Consider the following 15,162-nt stretch of genomic DNA (forward strand, 5'->3'; position numbering starts at 1 on the left):
CCAAGCCTTTATTTTGACTTTGTTATGATGCTGTTTGCTTTCTGACTGCRATCCTGTATTAGAAAGATGCATTTGTCAAATAACAGAGATTAGTTTGTGTGTTTTCTTACCAAAAATCATTCTATGCTTCTCCTTCCTTTCCCTCTCAGCTCTCCCTCGCATGTGAAACTAAAAACTTTGTAAAATGCTGGCAACTTGGTATCCCCACTTTCAATATCCAAACTGAAGCATAAAACGGGGTAGTTTACGGGATAAATGTATTGTACATGAGAAGAGAATCAGGGCTGTTTTTTATCTCGTTAATCTGTACATTAGGATGAAGTGAGCGTGACTTGGCAATGCCCATCCATGCCATTAGCTGGTCTGGAGGGACTGTTGGTGTCCATTTTTTCTTGGGTGTAGATCAGGTGAATTGATCCTGAGTTTTCTGGGCTGATAAATGTCTGAATTCTGTATGGGAATGAATTGACATGAGAGTGGGATTTGGGGAGGGGAGGGGGTTCTTTGAAGCTAACTCTTGCTATAATTAGGATCTYAGAAGTTGCCTTCTGAGCTCTCAGRAGYTGCCTTCTCAGCTCTATTRAGCTATTGATTGGCTACAAGGAAACTCGAAGTGGATGGGTTTTATCAATTTGACCAAGTTTTAAGAAAAAGAATGCTGTTGACTCTTCAGGGGATAAGGACAGASACCCACCTTGAAAGTGTGGTGGTGAAATGAGGGAAATAAGCCAATGCACTGGCAGGACTAGTCACCTTCTAGAACATCAGCATGTTGATGGAGAGCTGCAGTGGCCTCTGGGACTTGCAAACTCCATTCCACCCCAATTTCCCTGAGCAGTTTCTTCTTAAAAAACAGAAGTTTTTTTTTTAATTGCAAGGACAGGAAATGTCCGGATGACATTAATAGCGTGTGTAACACGAAATTAGGAGCTGCAAAAGCTGTTGGTGCTGCTGGAGCCCCTTTCTTGCCCACAAAGTCACTGCTGTGGCAGTTTTAATTCATGTGTGGTGTTAAACACTCYGCAGTTTGGAAGACAACCTGACATCACCGCTTCAGCAGCCATGGGAAGTTTCATCCCGCAGAGTTGGATRGGCACCAAAAGGATGCTCTGTGATGCACGAAAAATCTGAAGTTTGGAGGCTGTCCATTGGTGTCCTGATCTCATCATCCCTCTCTTTGTTMAGAGCTTTAAATAAAAAGGCCACACCAATTTCTCCTGATTTAGTTCCCTCCTTCCCCTGGGGATTATTAATGGCCCCGAGGCAGATCTGGGCTCTCCTTGCATTCCCTGCTCTGGGGACAGGGTTCTGTGTGGGACCAGTGGGAGCAGAAGGTGGCTAGTAAAAAATGAGGGGAAGCAAACTTGCTCAGACTACCTTCTATCTGAACTAGTTCTGGAGGTATTTTAAAACAGCATAGTTTGCAGTGCTGGCAGTTCATGAACTTAACCCCTGCAACTCGTGCTGTGGTACCTAAAAGAGCATTCCAATTTTTTTTTTTCCTCTGAGCTTATTTTTAGTAACTTCATATTTAATGAAAGATATGAAACAACTTAAAGGATTTTACAGATTGCTCCCTGTATCTGAAAGATCCCATTTTAATGTGCATTTTGTGTATTTTCTTCATCTGCCTTCCACTTTTATCTTAGCCAATGACAGTGAGATTGCCGGGGCTACTTTCTCTTTAAGGGAATACTGCTTACATAAATAGTCCTTTACACCATCTCCTTGTTTTATAATATTAATTGTTTATCAGGAGACAGGAAATATTCCTTAGAAAATGTGTTTTCCTGCTTGTGCATGCCTTGTTACTATTTCAATTATGCAGATTCTTGATGCTGTGGAAATTTGTGCTTGATGACGCCAAGGCAGCTGCACGTTGTTAGCATTGTAGGCTGTCAGATGATCATGTGGGATTCTTGCAGCATGCAACATTCAATAGGATTGAAAAAGGGCTTTTGATGCAAGGCATAGCTTTCAGAATATATTTGTGCCTTTTAGTTAGCTAATAGAAAATCATAATTTATTATCTTTAAATTTAAAATGCTGCCTCATTTTTCTTCTGGTTGGTTTCATTTTGGCTTCACTAGAAGATGCATCTGGTACATCCACGATTGAGGAGTTTATTAATGATACTGTCGTTCAGTTCACTTACTTTTTTTCCTTTTAGAGTCCTAGCTAGCCCACAGATTACATGATCACATGTTCATCCAGTCATTCATATAGAACACAAACCACCATGCATGATTTCTTCTTTCTTTTTCCTCTCTGCCTTTTTTATTCCTTTTAAGTTGCTTTGTCATGTTCTCCTTTACCATCCTGCTTAGTCTTTGTCTTCCCCTCGCTGCTATCTGTTCTATATTTTCCCATGCTTGGTTACTGCAATATTATTTGATTAACGGGCTGTGATGATGATGAACCTGCACACTGGAGGAGCAGCTACTACAGTGGTGATGAAGGGATGTAATAATGGTCGCTATCCTCGGAATTCTCTCTACAGTGACTGCATAATAGAAGAAAAGGCAGTGGTCCTGCAGAAAAAAGACAATGAAGGATTTGGATTTGTGCTCAGAGGGGCAAAAGGTATGTGCTTTTKTGTGTGTGTGCGTGTGTGTGAGTGTGTGTGTGTGATGTGCAGTGGCATGAAGAAATTTATACATCTCGGAATATAAGCAGGAATTATTCTTGGTGCACTTGGTTGCTAGACAACAGGATTCTCTGTATGCTATACTACTCCAATGGATTTCAGAGGCTTCTCTCTGAAGCAGTTTGCATTTTTACATAGGAGAAGCACTGCATAATTGTTCTGGGGGGAGAAAGTTTTGCCKGTATTTTTCTCATGCCGGTGGATGTAGTATTTTGCCATTAATCTGTTCTGTTGTGCAGTTTGCTTAACTATGGGGAGCCAGCTTTCCTCAGAAAAGCTGCTTCTTTATTTCAAAYGCCAGCCTGATTAAATAGGGCTGCGAGTAGGAACAGACAAGAGAGGGGTGTTTTGTTTAAAATAGGTGTGGACCTTGTGCAAGGTGACATTGGTGCAGTTTTAGTATGAAATTATGATCTTTTTTTATCTCTTCAGAAGCTGCATGTATGTTGCATGGCCTGTAGTGTGCTCATTTTTTAAGCTGTTCATATGTTAAGCTGCATGGTACTTTCCTGTAGGCTAAAATCTGTAACAGTGGCATTCCTAAGAGTTAAAAAAGCCATTCTATTTAATGCTTCGCTTTTTAACTTTCGGTGCAGATCGCTCCCTTTGTATTTAAAAAATATATATATATACACGATGGTATGTCCCATCTCTTGCTCCCCCTCATTTCACATGGGTTCTCCCTTGCCTTGCTTGAGCATGAAAATTATTCCATGTCTTCATTCTTGGGACATGGCTTTTGCTCTCGCTGTTCCCCACCCCTGAGCCGGTGCCACGGCGCATTTGCAGGGCTGTGAAAGCTTTGCCAGCCTGAGCCAAACGAGACGTGTGGAGTTGGAGCAGGGCAGCCAGAGGCACTGCCTTCTCTCTGAGCACTGGGGTGGCTCAGCAGTGCTCTGAGCAGGGCTCACTCCCTCGGGGTCAGCTCAACGCTTTTCCCCCACATTTTCTCTGTAGCAGAGAGGGCACCTCAGGTGAAAGACCCAAGGACTTTTGTGCCCGTGTGTGTACGTGACAGAGGGACAGACAGGGCTGTCACAGGGCCAGCTGTGCCTCCTGTCCTAAAAAGTGATTTCTTCTGGTCTCTTCTTTGTTATGCACATCTAAATTTAGGAGGAAAAAAAAAACAACCCTGTGGTTGATCTTTTCCATCCTTTGCTACCCACCCACCCCCCCTGGTTTGGCCAGATGCTCTCTCCTGGCTACAGCGCATAATTCTTTTTTGGCTGGATGTTGCCAGAGTTACAGCATTTTGCCAGGCACACAAAAGGGTTCCTTGAGCCAATAGTGAATATCCTGGAATATCAGCATCCAGCTATTGCCTGGTGCAGCTTGGTTTGGTTTGTGCCAGGAAAGGAGCAGGTATTTTCCCTCTGGAAGGAAGACCTGTGGATTGCTGTGCAGAGGGATTGCACTCTGTCCCCAGCATCCTGATCTCCTCTGAGGCACATCCCTCTCACTTCCAGCACCCACCATTTTTTAACCCTAAATTGGAATGGCCAATGATAGGCCTGTAGTCAAGTGGTATTTGCAAGCACTCCATAACGCTCTTTTTTTTAATGTGGTATTTATTTTTAAAGCTGACACACCAATTGAAGAATTCACCCCAACTCCAGCCTTTCCTGCTTTGCAGTACTTGGAATCTGTGGATGAAGGGGGAGTAGCATGGCAAGCTGGCCTGAGAACTGGAGACTTTTTGATCGAGGTAGGAGATCCTGAAATTTGATTCTCAGTGCTCTGTTGGGGAAAGAGTGATGTTCCCGTTGGAGAATTGACTCTGGAAAAAAGTGTGGGATGCCTGTGAGCAGCAAGTTCAGGGGACTAACACCAGGAATGTGTTTTACCTGATCAATTCAAAACTTCATGCAGCATCCAGGAAAGCAGGGACAGAGAACAATGGTCAGGCTGGCTGGGAATTTTCTGGTTGTTTTTTTTTTTGTCCTTTAGGAATACACTGTCAGAGATATTTGGGAGGTCATAGTCTTCTTTGAATTCTTTAAATTTAGATGAATTTCAATTTTACTCTAGGTTATCAGTTCTGGTTTCTTCTAAATATTCTYAAGGAGTAACCAAAGTTAATGACTTTTTAGGCAACTATTTCTGCACTCAGAAATATCCGTGGTCTGGTGGTGTTTAGTAACCATGGAGAATAAAGCAAATTACTTTGGCTTGGAATTGAATTTTTCCAACACTGCACTGTAAATACCAAAAAAAAAAAAAATAAAAAGCAATGGATGTTATTGCAGTATAAATTGCTTTACAAAAAGGGTATATTTAAATATTTTCTTCATTCATGCCAAAAACATCTTCATGTTTGATATTTTGGAGGATTTTTTGTTGGTATTTTAGGTTTTGTTTAAATAGTTGGTTCTCCTTTTGACTGTTGCTGGGCAGTTTGCAGCAAAATCATGATTTGGGATTTTTCTTCCTCTTCCCCCCATAACCTTTTCATGACCAACAAAGGGATGCTGTGCTTCTGTGAAACTGCCTATTGAAAATAGGTTTTTTGGGCTGGATTGATCAAGCCTTGCCTGTAAGATCTATTGATTTGACATTATTTGATKTGTGCTTCTTCAGGCTCATGTAGGGTTTGGTAAAATCTTTCCTGGTGTTAAAACGTTGATTTCTGCAGAGCTGGCTTTTGCATTCGGTGGAGGGTACAACATGCAGCTTTTTTTGGAGTGTGCCTTGAACTCCCATGGTGATTGAATTTAAATAGTTGCACCACTTCCTCACGCTGTAGCAGTGAGAGAACAGGCTTTGCAGGCTTCCAAAGTAAATAGATGTGCATTTTTATCTCTATCTTTGAGCACAGTTCCCTTGCTATTTGTTTACTTAAGAATAAGGCTTTAGCAGAGTGTTAAAGACCAGCTTACAAATGGAACTGCCGCCTTCCCCAGGCAGGGATCCTTCCAAAACTCCCCCTRTTCCTCTCAGGTGGGGTTTTGGAACAAGGCTGGATTTTTAGGGGTTGGTTTCTTGTTAGGCTTTTAATCCACAGGAAGGATGAGGAGTCTGTGCTGGCAGATTGCACAGATAGAATTGCTGTTGAACAAAAATGTGCAATTTAATTCATTAAGGAATGACAAATATGCCCCCAGATTTTTTAGTATCTCTGAAGGGATGGAAGAAGCCTGGCTAACTGATTCTGCACAAAGCTCTACTGTTTTTCTGGCAAATGAGGGAAGAATTAGAATTAATTGTCGAGACAATTTACTCCTAGCCTTAGCTTAAAAGAGCAGCTAAACATGCACATGCACTGCTGAATCAGGAGGACGTTAATCCAYACTCCAGCATATTTGTAATTAATTCTGAAAGAAGCCATTATTACATGCAAATCAAATCCATTTCTGTGTAATTTATGTTCATCGGGGTTATTCCATTCTGAATTTTGCAACTTAATTAAGAGGGTATGATAATCCTGAGAAATGACAACTTGGCTGTGGCAGGAGAGTTTTCTGTAGGAGAAAGGCAGGGTTTTGTTTCATTTTATGACCAACAGGCAGTGCACAGCCCTGGCTGGCCAGAGAAAGCCATCTTTAAAGATATTTACACAGATGCAAAAGACTGATGAAATCAAAGTCCACCTGCACTTCTCAGAATGCTGGACTACTTTATTTTTTGTGCTGAACAAGAAGATTTAGATTTACCAGGCAGCAAGTGGTTGTCAGCCCTGGTGTTGTCAGTCTGCCTTACTGCTGAATTATTTCTCCCATGGCTCTGAAGTTTATGCCTCTGTGTGTAAGTGCCACCTCAACCCTTTGTAAGTAATATGAGGCATTTATTATAAATGTCACATGGATAATAAGAGAGTTAATGGGCAACCAAGAGCCTAATTAGTGCCATTTATAACATTGTGGCAGGCCATGGGCRTTAGGGAAGGGAGAGCCCAGTTTGGTGGGGGGCACAATGAGAGGCAGAGCAGATGTTTCAGGAGGGTTGGTGGCTTGGGGTGATGGAGATGAGGGGAACCTCACTCCTTTGACAGGGAGATAGATCCTTCCTTTGGGGAGCACGAGGGTTAGGAAAAGACAAASCATCATTTCTTCATGTACAGTTAAAGTCTGGAATCTTCTGAAGGGAGTAAAACTTCCATCTCAGATATGAAGCTTTATAATAATTCCAGTTTGGAGTTGCTGCGTGTTGAGCAGGAGAAATAAAAGATATGTACAAAACAGGAAGAAAAGGTGCTGTGTTGCTCCAACAGGTAGATGGAGTAGGGATCACCTGGAGCAGCTGGCACCGTATCGTGTGGCTGAGTTTTTATCAAGTGTGCAGTTACTGATTTGTCCAACCTGTACAACTAATTTTAACATAAGGCTTCAGAGAGGAACATTCTGCTTGCCCTTGGAAACTGTGCTCGCAGAGTCTCCATGGAAATTTCTGACAGTGTGTGGTTTTTCTCCTCCTCGCTTCCARCCCAGCCGTGGTTTTTGTGATAAAAATTGTAAAGTGTGTAGTGACTTTCCTGGGTAAAACACAGGGCAAATGTACTGGAAAAGTGCAGGAGTAGTTTTAGAGCTGAAGGAGTGAGGTGGGGACAGCTGTCAATAGCAGTGGATTTTCCTAAGCAATTCAACAGATGCCAATCGTGATTTTTTTCTTAGCTTTGATGAACAATCAGAAAGGGAGGATGGTTATGATTTGGTTGTTAGARCTGAGATTGTACAGCTTGGCCTATTTGTTATTTTTCTCTACTTTAGCTGATGTTTCCTTGAATCTTGATATCAGCCTGATTGTAAAGATGGAGAAAAGTAAAACATTAGGCCAAGTGCTGAMAATTGCAGTTTCTCTTAGAAAGGGATTAAAAATACAGCCACCACTAATTCCTTTGTAGGTCATTGATAACTCATGACTGGATCTCTATACTATAACTGTTCAGGTTTGTAACAATTCAAGTTCTACCTTGAAACATGACTTCAAGAATTCTTGAAGGTGGGGTTGTGTCAGAGATTTGCTTTGACGACAGAAACAAGTTCAACCATCTTTGAGGAAAGAAATCCATTGAACTGGAAGGCCTCTTTRAGCTCAGAACAGGAGTTTTTGGAGGATTTAGTATGGTAGGATATAGATTGTCTTCCCAAGTGAACCCCCAGTGGGTTATTAACAATGGGTTCTCATTGTCCCCATGAGGGTGCAGCTGTTCTGCAGGTGTTCCCCRATGTGGCACTTGGGGATTTTTCCTGTCACACAAACAATAATGTTACAAAACCAATACTMAGACAGCCAAGTTAATTCTGTAATATTTTACCAGAACAATGCATTTGTTCTCTAAATGAGGCATTGCAGTTTGCATTATTGTGCCATAAAATCTCTTCTTTTTCCAGATAAATTGAAATGTTATTGTCTTTGGAATAGCATGGCTGCTTATTTACATTCCAGTTAAAATGTAAACTAGGTAAACCTGGTGAATTATTCATTTAAAAAATAAAAACAAAAGGGGAAAATTCAAGGATCAAAACCAGACATAGTAATAGAAGAAATTCCATCATTTTGCTGCAGAACTTTTCAGCTGCTACTTGTACTAAAGCATACAAAATGGTCTTTATTATAACTGCCTGTATTTCTATATCTTCAAAAGCTTATACAATTTAATAKTACAAACTTTTCATTAACTGGTTTTGAGTGGAAAAGAAATATTTTATTACAGACAGCATCATTTTATTGTTGTATTCAAGATATCTGTCCTGTGACTGCATGTAAAAAGTAGCAATAAGCATTTAGGGAGACATTTAAAATAACTGAAATATTTAAAGAAAAACAAAAAAAACCCACCTTCATACACAAATAACTTCATATTTAGCAATAGGTTACTAGTTGTATTCCAGTAAGAGCTCTATGCAGACTTCAAAACTGCTGTGGGAAGCAGACTTTGAACTTTATTGTTGTAACTTAGACTCTGGTAATTGCGAATATTTTTAGCAATGTTCTGCCTTACATGGGTATTCCAAGGCTGGGTGAATTAGTGGTTTTACAAAGCCAGCTATTACTGATTTCAATCTTTTTAGCAACGGAGAAACCTCCCCATCCTCAGATAATCTTCATTAATTACCCTGTGGCTGTGTTTTCTCTTATTTCTTGTGTGAACTTTGCTCTTTTCTACCACCAGATAGAATTTATTTTTTTTTTCAGGCAGGCTCATGGGGAATGGGGTATTTTTTTCTTTCTTGGAAATAAGTGGATGCTTTGTTAATGGTTTTTTATTAGCAGGAATTCTCACATTGTAGCTGGAAGTTTGCTCGCAGGAGTGTGGACAGCAGCTCCATGCAGTGCTTAGTAAGAGTGCTGTGTGTAGGAGGGAGGAAGCAAACCCAGCATTATCAGTGCATTTCTGAGGGCTGGATTAAGCTCTCACACTCAGACCTTTTGTGGGCACCAGCAGGGTCAGATCCCTGTTAGTTCAGTGTCTTTCTTGCAGGAGGGTTYTTTGTTGGCAGCTTGGCTGCTSYTCCTGCCYGGCCAGGGAGCCTCCCTTTTGGCAGGAGAGCAGCCAGGCTGGGAGCTGCTCTGTTCCTAGACAGCACCTACTGTGGCGTTTGGATCAGCTCTGCAAACGTCTTTTTAATGAGGAGAACCTTGCCAAAGCTGCAGCAGCACTGCAGAGTTTGAGCTGCTACAGAGAGAGTCCCTGGYCCTGGCAGGGGCTTGGAACTGGATGGTCTTTGGGTCCTTCCAACCCTGCCCATCCTGGGATTCTTTATTTTTATACTCAGCACTAGTCTGGGCTCCATTGCTTTTAAATCTGTGTATTCTATTGGCACATAGCTTGAGTTAACTAGCCATTAGAGGAAAAAGCTTATTTCTGTTAAATGTGCTCTTGGTGACAGCTCTCAGTGATGTCTATCAAACACAAGCAAGCCCCTGACACTGCTTAAAATGCAAGCTCTCAGAGTCCAAGGAAACTTCCTTCCTGTTTTGCTTTTKCCATTCTCCTGCTGAAGTGTAGCTGCACATGTACTGGAGAGTTGGCACAATGGGCTCTTGGAAAAAGAGCAGCTGTGGTCCCAGTGTTGAACAGCCTGGTGTGTCTGTGCAGCCTCTGACTGAGTGAATGCATTTCTCACTTAGTGAAGTGTTTCACTTTCTTTCCGCTTAAGCTTGGTGATGAAGGTTTGGGTTTGTTTCGTTTCTTTTTCTTAGTTGATGTTTTTAGTGGATGGTGGCAGCTGAACAAAAAATTATGGTGCCCTCAAAGTGCTTTAAATGTGCACGAATCCCCCATACATAACTGTTTCTGATTGTTCTTTTTATCTGTTTGTCACATGTATCCACTAACCCGTAGGAAGTGATGGTATCCCAAATGTGCCAGTGAGATCATAAAAAAGAGGAACAAATCTCGTTTTATTTTTAAAATACATTAAGGCTGTTGCCTTTTTGACATAGGTGGAAATGGGTGCACAAAAAATCATTTGGTTCTTAAAGGAACTCAGTTATTCTCAATAAGCAAATAGTGTGCTTTAAAACGAGACTGAAGAGCAGACCAGAATGAAAGCACTTTGCTTTCCAGGCTGTGAGCAAAACTGGGAAGCATTTTCCTTTAGCCTTGACTCTCCATGAGGTGTCTGTTGGGCCCCTGATTCCCCGAAATTTAACAGGTAGCTCTTTGAAACTTAAAGCTGATTTTTACACTTCTTTGAGAGGAGGATTTGCGAGGAATTGTAATGATAACGACAGCAGTGGCCAGAATGAGCTCAGTGCCCATCCAGTTCTCCATTTTCAGTTTTAAGGCGTTGTGGCCTGGATGCTGCAGTATTTGAGGAGTGTTTCCTGACATTCCTATCCTGAGGGATTGTGCCAAAGCTCGTGGGACTGTGTGTGGAGTGTGGAGATACCCACAGGGAGCTTTCTGACTCCTAGCGAGCATGAAAACCACTATTTCCCCTAATTCCTACTACAAAATCCTCTAAAAATAGCAAATTTCTATCAAGTTAAGCTGCTTAGTATAAATAGCCAGTTCTTGGCCACCTAGAAGCCATCCAATGGCATCCAGCCACCTTGGCCCTGCYGTGATTCACACAAAGCCCAGCTCTGGATGCTCTTCACTCATGCAGAAATCGGTCTATCCTCTCTTCAGATAACACAGGAATTATGTAGCTCTTCCATTTCCAGCTCCTAGGTGCTAGGGTTAAGCGTTGAAACCAGCACCAAATAAATAAATTCCATTTTTTGTGGCGTGGCTGGGCGATTACCAGAAGACATTATATTAAAATTAATTTCCCTGAAGCCCGTTGGCTTTTTTTAGTCTCTGGATACTATGGAAACCTGGTTGCTGGAATGGAGCTATATGAAAAACATTACTTGTGCCTGATATTTTAGGGGAGAAAATACCATTTCTTTTAATTGCGGGGTGTTTTGCTACAAACCTTCAAAACTGCAGGTGAAGGAAGACAGATTAGTTGTTTCAATGGGGGAACTAGCAAACTCCTATTATTGAGGACAGAACTAATCTAAAAATCTGGAATTTTCCTTCTTTCTTGTTTTCTTTTTCCTGGTTGTTTTTTTTTGGGGGGGGGGAGGTGAAAGCATTTTACAAACAGGAGAAATACTGCCATGGGGAATTACATGTGTGTGTACATGGCTTCTTCATTTATTTATGGACAATWTATTTATTTCTTTTTCCTGTTCTGACACTGGTAATCAATTCTTGTGGCACTGAAACACTCTGTTCAGCTGCTGGTTGTGTTTCACCAACCACAAATCTGTGCAGAGGTTAAAAAGAAAATCATGAACATCTATTAACCACATGTTTCATGAGCAGTAACCTTCCCCTCTCTCCCCATCCCAAAAATTCAGGTTTTCTGAAGAAATAGCTTCACCCAAGGACTAGGCAAATATATCTTTGCTATTGTCTCCAAATCTGAAAAAGCAAATGAAAACTCTATAGCTGGACCTGTATTCATTTGGGGGTTTTGGTAGGATTTCCTCTGTGTCATCCTCTTTGAACCTTTCCTGTGGAATGAGKTTCTTAAATTGACCTCGAGGTTTCTGAGGGGTTAAACAAATCCCTTCATGTTGGTATACACAGCAGGCTCCCCACTGCTTCTGTGTGTGGGTGCTAAGAGCTGCAGAAACACTTGATTTAAGGAAATTCTGAGCTTTTGGGTCTGATCTAGCAGAAGCTCTGCATTCCTTTGATTATTATTCCTTTTACATCCAATCTTTAGCATGTGTCCTCTACAGAGGAGTGGGTTCAGATTTAATCCATTAATTGCTAAAAAAAAGCAGGAGAAGGCTTCCTTCCCCTTTGCTGGTCTCCTGCTAAGCCTGCTGCTGGTAAATCCATGGGAATATGCACTGTTGGAGTTAGCTAAGCTTGATCCCAGTCAATGGTGACCATCCCACTCAGAGCTGCTGTTCTCCTCTGAAATTACTGTGCAGAAGACCAGTGAGGGAGAAGGTGGCTTCCCAAGGAGTCCCTGCCTGCTTTTGTTGCCCTACCTTCAGAGCATTTCCCATGGCTTGTGACTGTGGGGCTCAGACAATTCATCCAATAAGCAAATTGAAATGTACTTTAAATCAATCAGATTAGAAATAACATTTGAAATCCTGTTGTGCTGCTGATAGGAATCTTCAGAGACTCTTGCATACAATAAGGAAGGACAATAATCCTTTATCACACCCTCATTTTTTGCCTCACGTGTTCTGGCAGCTGTTTGGAGAGCTGGATTTCTTGTTCTCATCTTGTRGTGCAAAGTTTTCACTTGTTAGGAAAATATTATTTCTCTGTGGGCAAAATAGGATCTTCTGAGTTGTTTTCATGGCCAAGTGACAACTTCTCTGTTCTGGGTTCTGGGTCTGGTTGGACTTGAAGGTCTCTGAGCAGAGCACTGGAAAATGTCCTAGCAAATACATGAAATTTCCTCAAGAATGGGTAGATGGGAGGATAGGACAAGAGCAGGGTAGCTAAGTGTTCCTTTATTTGCTGATGAAGAGAAAATTSGAAAGCACAGAAGTACACAAAAAGAAGTCATGGAAGAGTTTATTTGAGGTCTGGTACAAAAAGGGCTGGTTCTGGACAAATATGGTGTTGTTTATCACTGGAATATGKTAGAGAATGAAGGGAGAATCATGGCAATCCTGTGCAGAGGAAGTGATTGCAGAGAGAAACTTCACCRTGAAACACCCAAGGGTGACCAGTTTGTTAATTGCTGAAGAATTGACATTCAGGGTGGCAAGTTTAGAAAGACACAGCTTARACTTGTACTGGTGTCATACCAAAGTGTGGTAACCCCTCATATGCACCTAAAGCAGATGAGGAGATGTGGTTTGGGCTCCTCAAGAAGGSTCTGTGAGGCAGATACCAAAGTGTTGTGTCAACTGCGTTGACTTTTGTTCGAAACAAATACAGGCAGCAAAGTGAAAGAATCCTTTTTTCTCTCACCACATCAATCTCCCCAGTATTTCGTATTGCAATTGCTTCTTGCAGAGCTGTTCTCCAGACAGCTGCTGTTGTTTTTAGTGCACTCAACCCGTGGTTTCTCAGCACTAGATAGATTTGTGAAAGGCCWTGGTCATTGCTGACAGACTTGTGAGTTGTTAACTGCATCTGGTGTATTTGTTTACACTGAGAGCGATTATGGCTCACTTCAGCTGCTAAATTAAAGAGAGAATTGTTTTTAAATGACCAGCAAAGCATCCATTGTAATGATTTTGTAAAAGTTCCTTGTTTTTTTTAATATCTAAATATTATTGACTGWGCCTGTTATGGAGCTGGCTTGTATTACATTGGGATATGGGTATACATATCCCAATACATTGGGAATGGAATTGAAGATGTGTTTTGTCTGGGAGAAGCTGTTTGGTTCCCATAATTCCCTGTGCATTTTTAGACTAGTTTGGAGATATTTAGTAGAAACCAAGTGCACACCTAAAAAAAAAGTGGTGGTTCTTCGGAGTTGGAAATTATGTAAGCACCTGTTATCCAAGACTCAAAGAGAAGGACTATTCATCTCCAGCTCTCATTTCCCTGCAATTTTTTTCAATGTTTCTTCTCTGTATCCCAAGCAAATGTCTTCAGATGTGCTGTTCAGAACTTCTGTCCTTTTGCTCCTTTCTTAYGGTGTGGGCCCAAATCTGAGTACTCAAACTCGTTCCTGTTGGGTCTCCTCAAGGTATTGATCGAGATGGTTTTCACTGGATAAATTTCATTCCAGGTGTAAAGGTGTGAAAACCTCTTTTCACACAGGGACCTGCTGCTTCTGTTTGGCAGCTCTGATGGTAAAGACACTGCCATGCCTTGACTGGCGGCAAATAATGCAGAATTGGCAACTGCTGCCCTTTTGAGCCATGGTGCCCTCAGTCTCTTCTCCCAATAGCAGGGCAGGAGGAAGTGGCCTCAGAAATGGGCCAGGGGAGGTTTAGATTGCATATTAGGCAAAATATCTTCCCAGAAAGATGGGACTGGAACTGGCTGCCCAGGGCAGTGGTGGAATMCCCACCCCTGCAGGGATTTAAAAGCCCTGTGGWTGTGGCAYCTGGGGACATGGGTCAGTGRTGGCCTTGGCAGTGCTGGGTTGGTGGTTGGACTTAGATCTTWGAGGGTTTTTCCAACCTAATCCATTCTCTCTCCATTCTCTCTGTCCTGGCACAGCAGTTGGGGTAACTTGCAGCATTTTGGAGTTTTGTGAGGCAGCTCCAGCTCTCTGTAATTGCCTTATCCCAGTGCTTGGGTTTCAGCTGGCTCACTGGAATTGGAAACACAGGATTCACAACATTCCCATGGTGGAGAAATGCTCTGATGGCTGCAGATACTCTCTGAACTATTCAAATGCCCCTAAAGCAGCTCCACTGACTGGTGTCATTCAGGCACTGACWTTTTTCTTGTCCTTTTTCGAGGGAGATTGAAATGAAGGATTAATTTTGGATAGATTATGATCTGTTAATGTTAATCTTGGAATAGAAACATTGAGTGGATGGGTTTTTCCATCTCTGAAGGGATGGTATCTTTGTTAAAGACAAATTCTTGTCTTTAACCTTAGGAAGGGTTTGCAACATAAAAATGTGAACTGGCACAATATTTGACACTGTTGTAAAACTCACCAAGAATGCAAACAGGAATATTGTCACCTTCCTAACATTACAGAGGAATTTTTAATGAGTGAAAATCTCCTTCATTTGCATACTAACCCATATCTAATTGCTACATTACTATTGAAGCTTCAGCTTGACACTCTGAATATTAAAAAACGTTCGATATTTTAAGTAGTTTGATATTCTCTGTTTTGCTGCTTTTAATGTAAAAATGAATGTCATTAATCCAATTTACATATTTCTAAAGACCTTTTGATGTAGGAAGATGTAAAAGTTGTTTATTTTTAATTTTTTTTTTTAGTGATGATCTGATATGCAAAAATGCTGCTGCCAGGCAATTATCCWCCCAGAGAGTTTTAACACAGTTACTCATAATCAGCCTCACATCAGTGACATGACAGCAGTTTTTGGGTGATTTATGACCCATTCTRAGCATTAACTTTCAAATTACCATGATTGTGCAAATCCACATTTTAGAAAACTCT

At 41.4% G+C, this 15,162-nt stretch overlaps 1 protein-coding gene across 1 annotated transcript in view; it reads left to right on the forward strand.

Moving 5' to 3' along the window:
• The first annotated feature begins 1,916 nt into the window (after positions 1 to 1,916).
• The window catches only part of SHANK2 (SH3 and multiple ankyrin repeat domains 2), a 117,026-nt gene continuing 103,780 nt past the window's right edge, over positions 1,917 to 15,162 (forward strand). Inside the window, exons 1-2 of the mRNA XM_057372993.1 lie at positions 1,917 to 2,583; positions 4,228 to 4,352. Of these exons, the coding sequence (XP_057228976.1) occupies positions 2,409 to 2,583; positions 4,228 to 4,352 (300 nt within the window). The 5' untranslated portion in view covers positions 1,917 to 2,408. The remainder of the gene's footprint in view (positions 2,584 to 4,227; positions 4,353 to 15,162) is intronic.

Source organism: Malurus melanocephalus, unplaced genomic scaffold (genome assembly GCF_030028575.1).
Source record: "Malurus melanocephalus ecotype Western Australia unplaced genomic scaffold, MMel_1.1 scaffold_182, whole genome shotgun sequence".
Lineage (NCBI taxonomy): Eukaryota > Metazoa > Chordata > Aves > Passeriformes > Maluridae > Malurus > Malurus melanocephalus.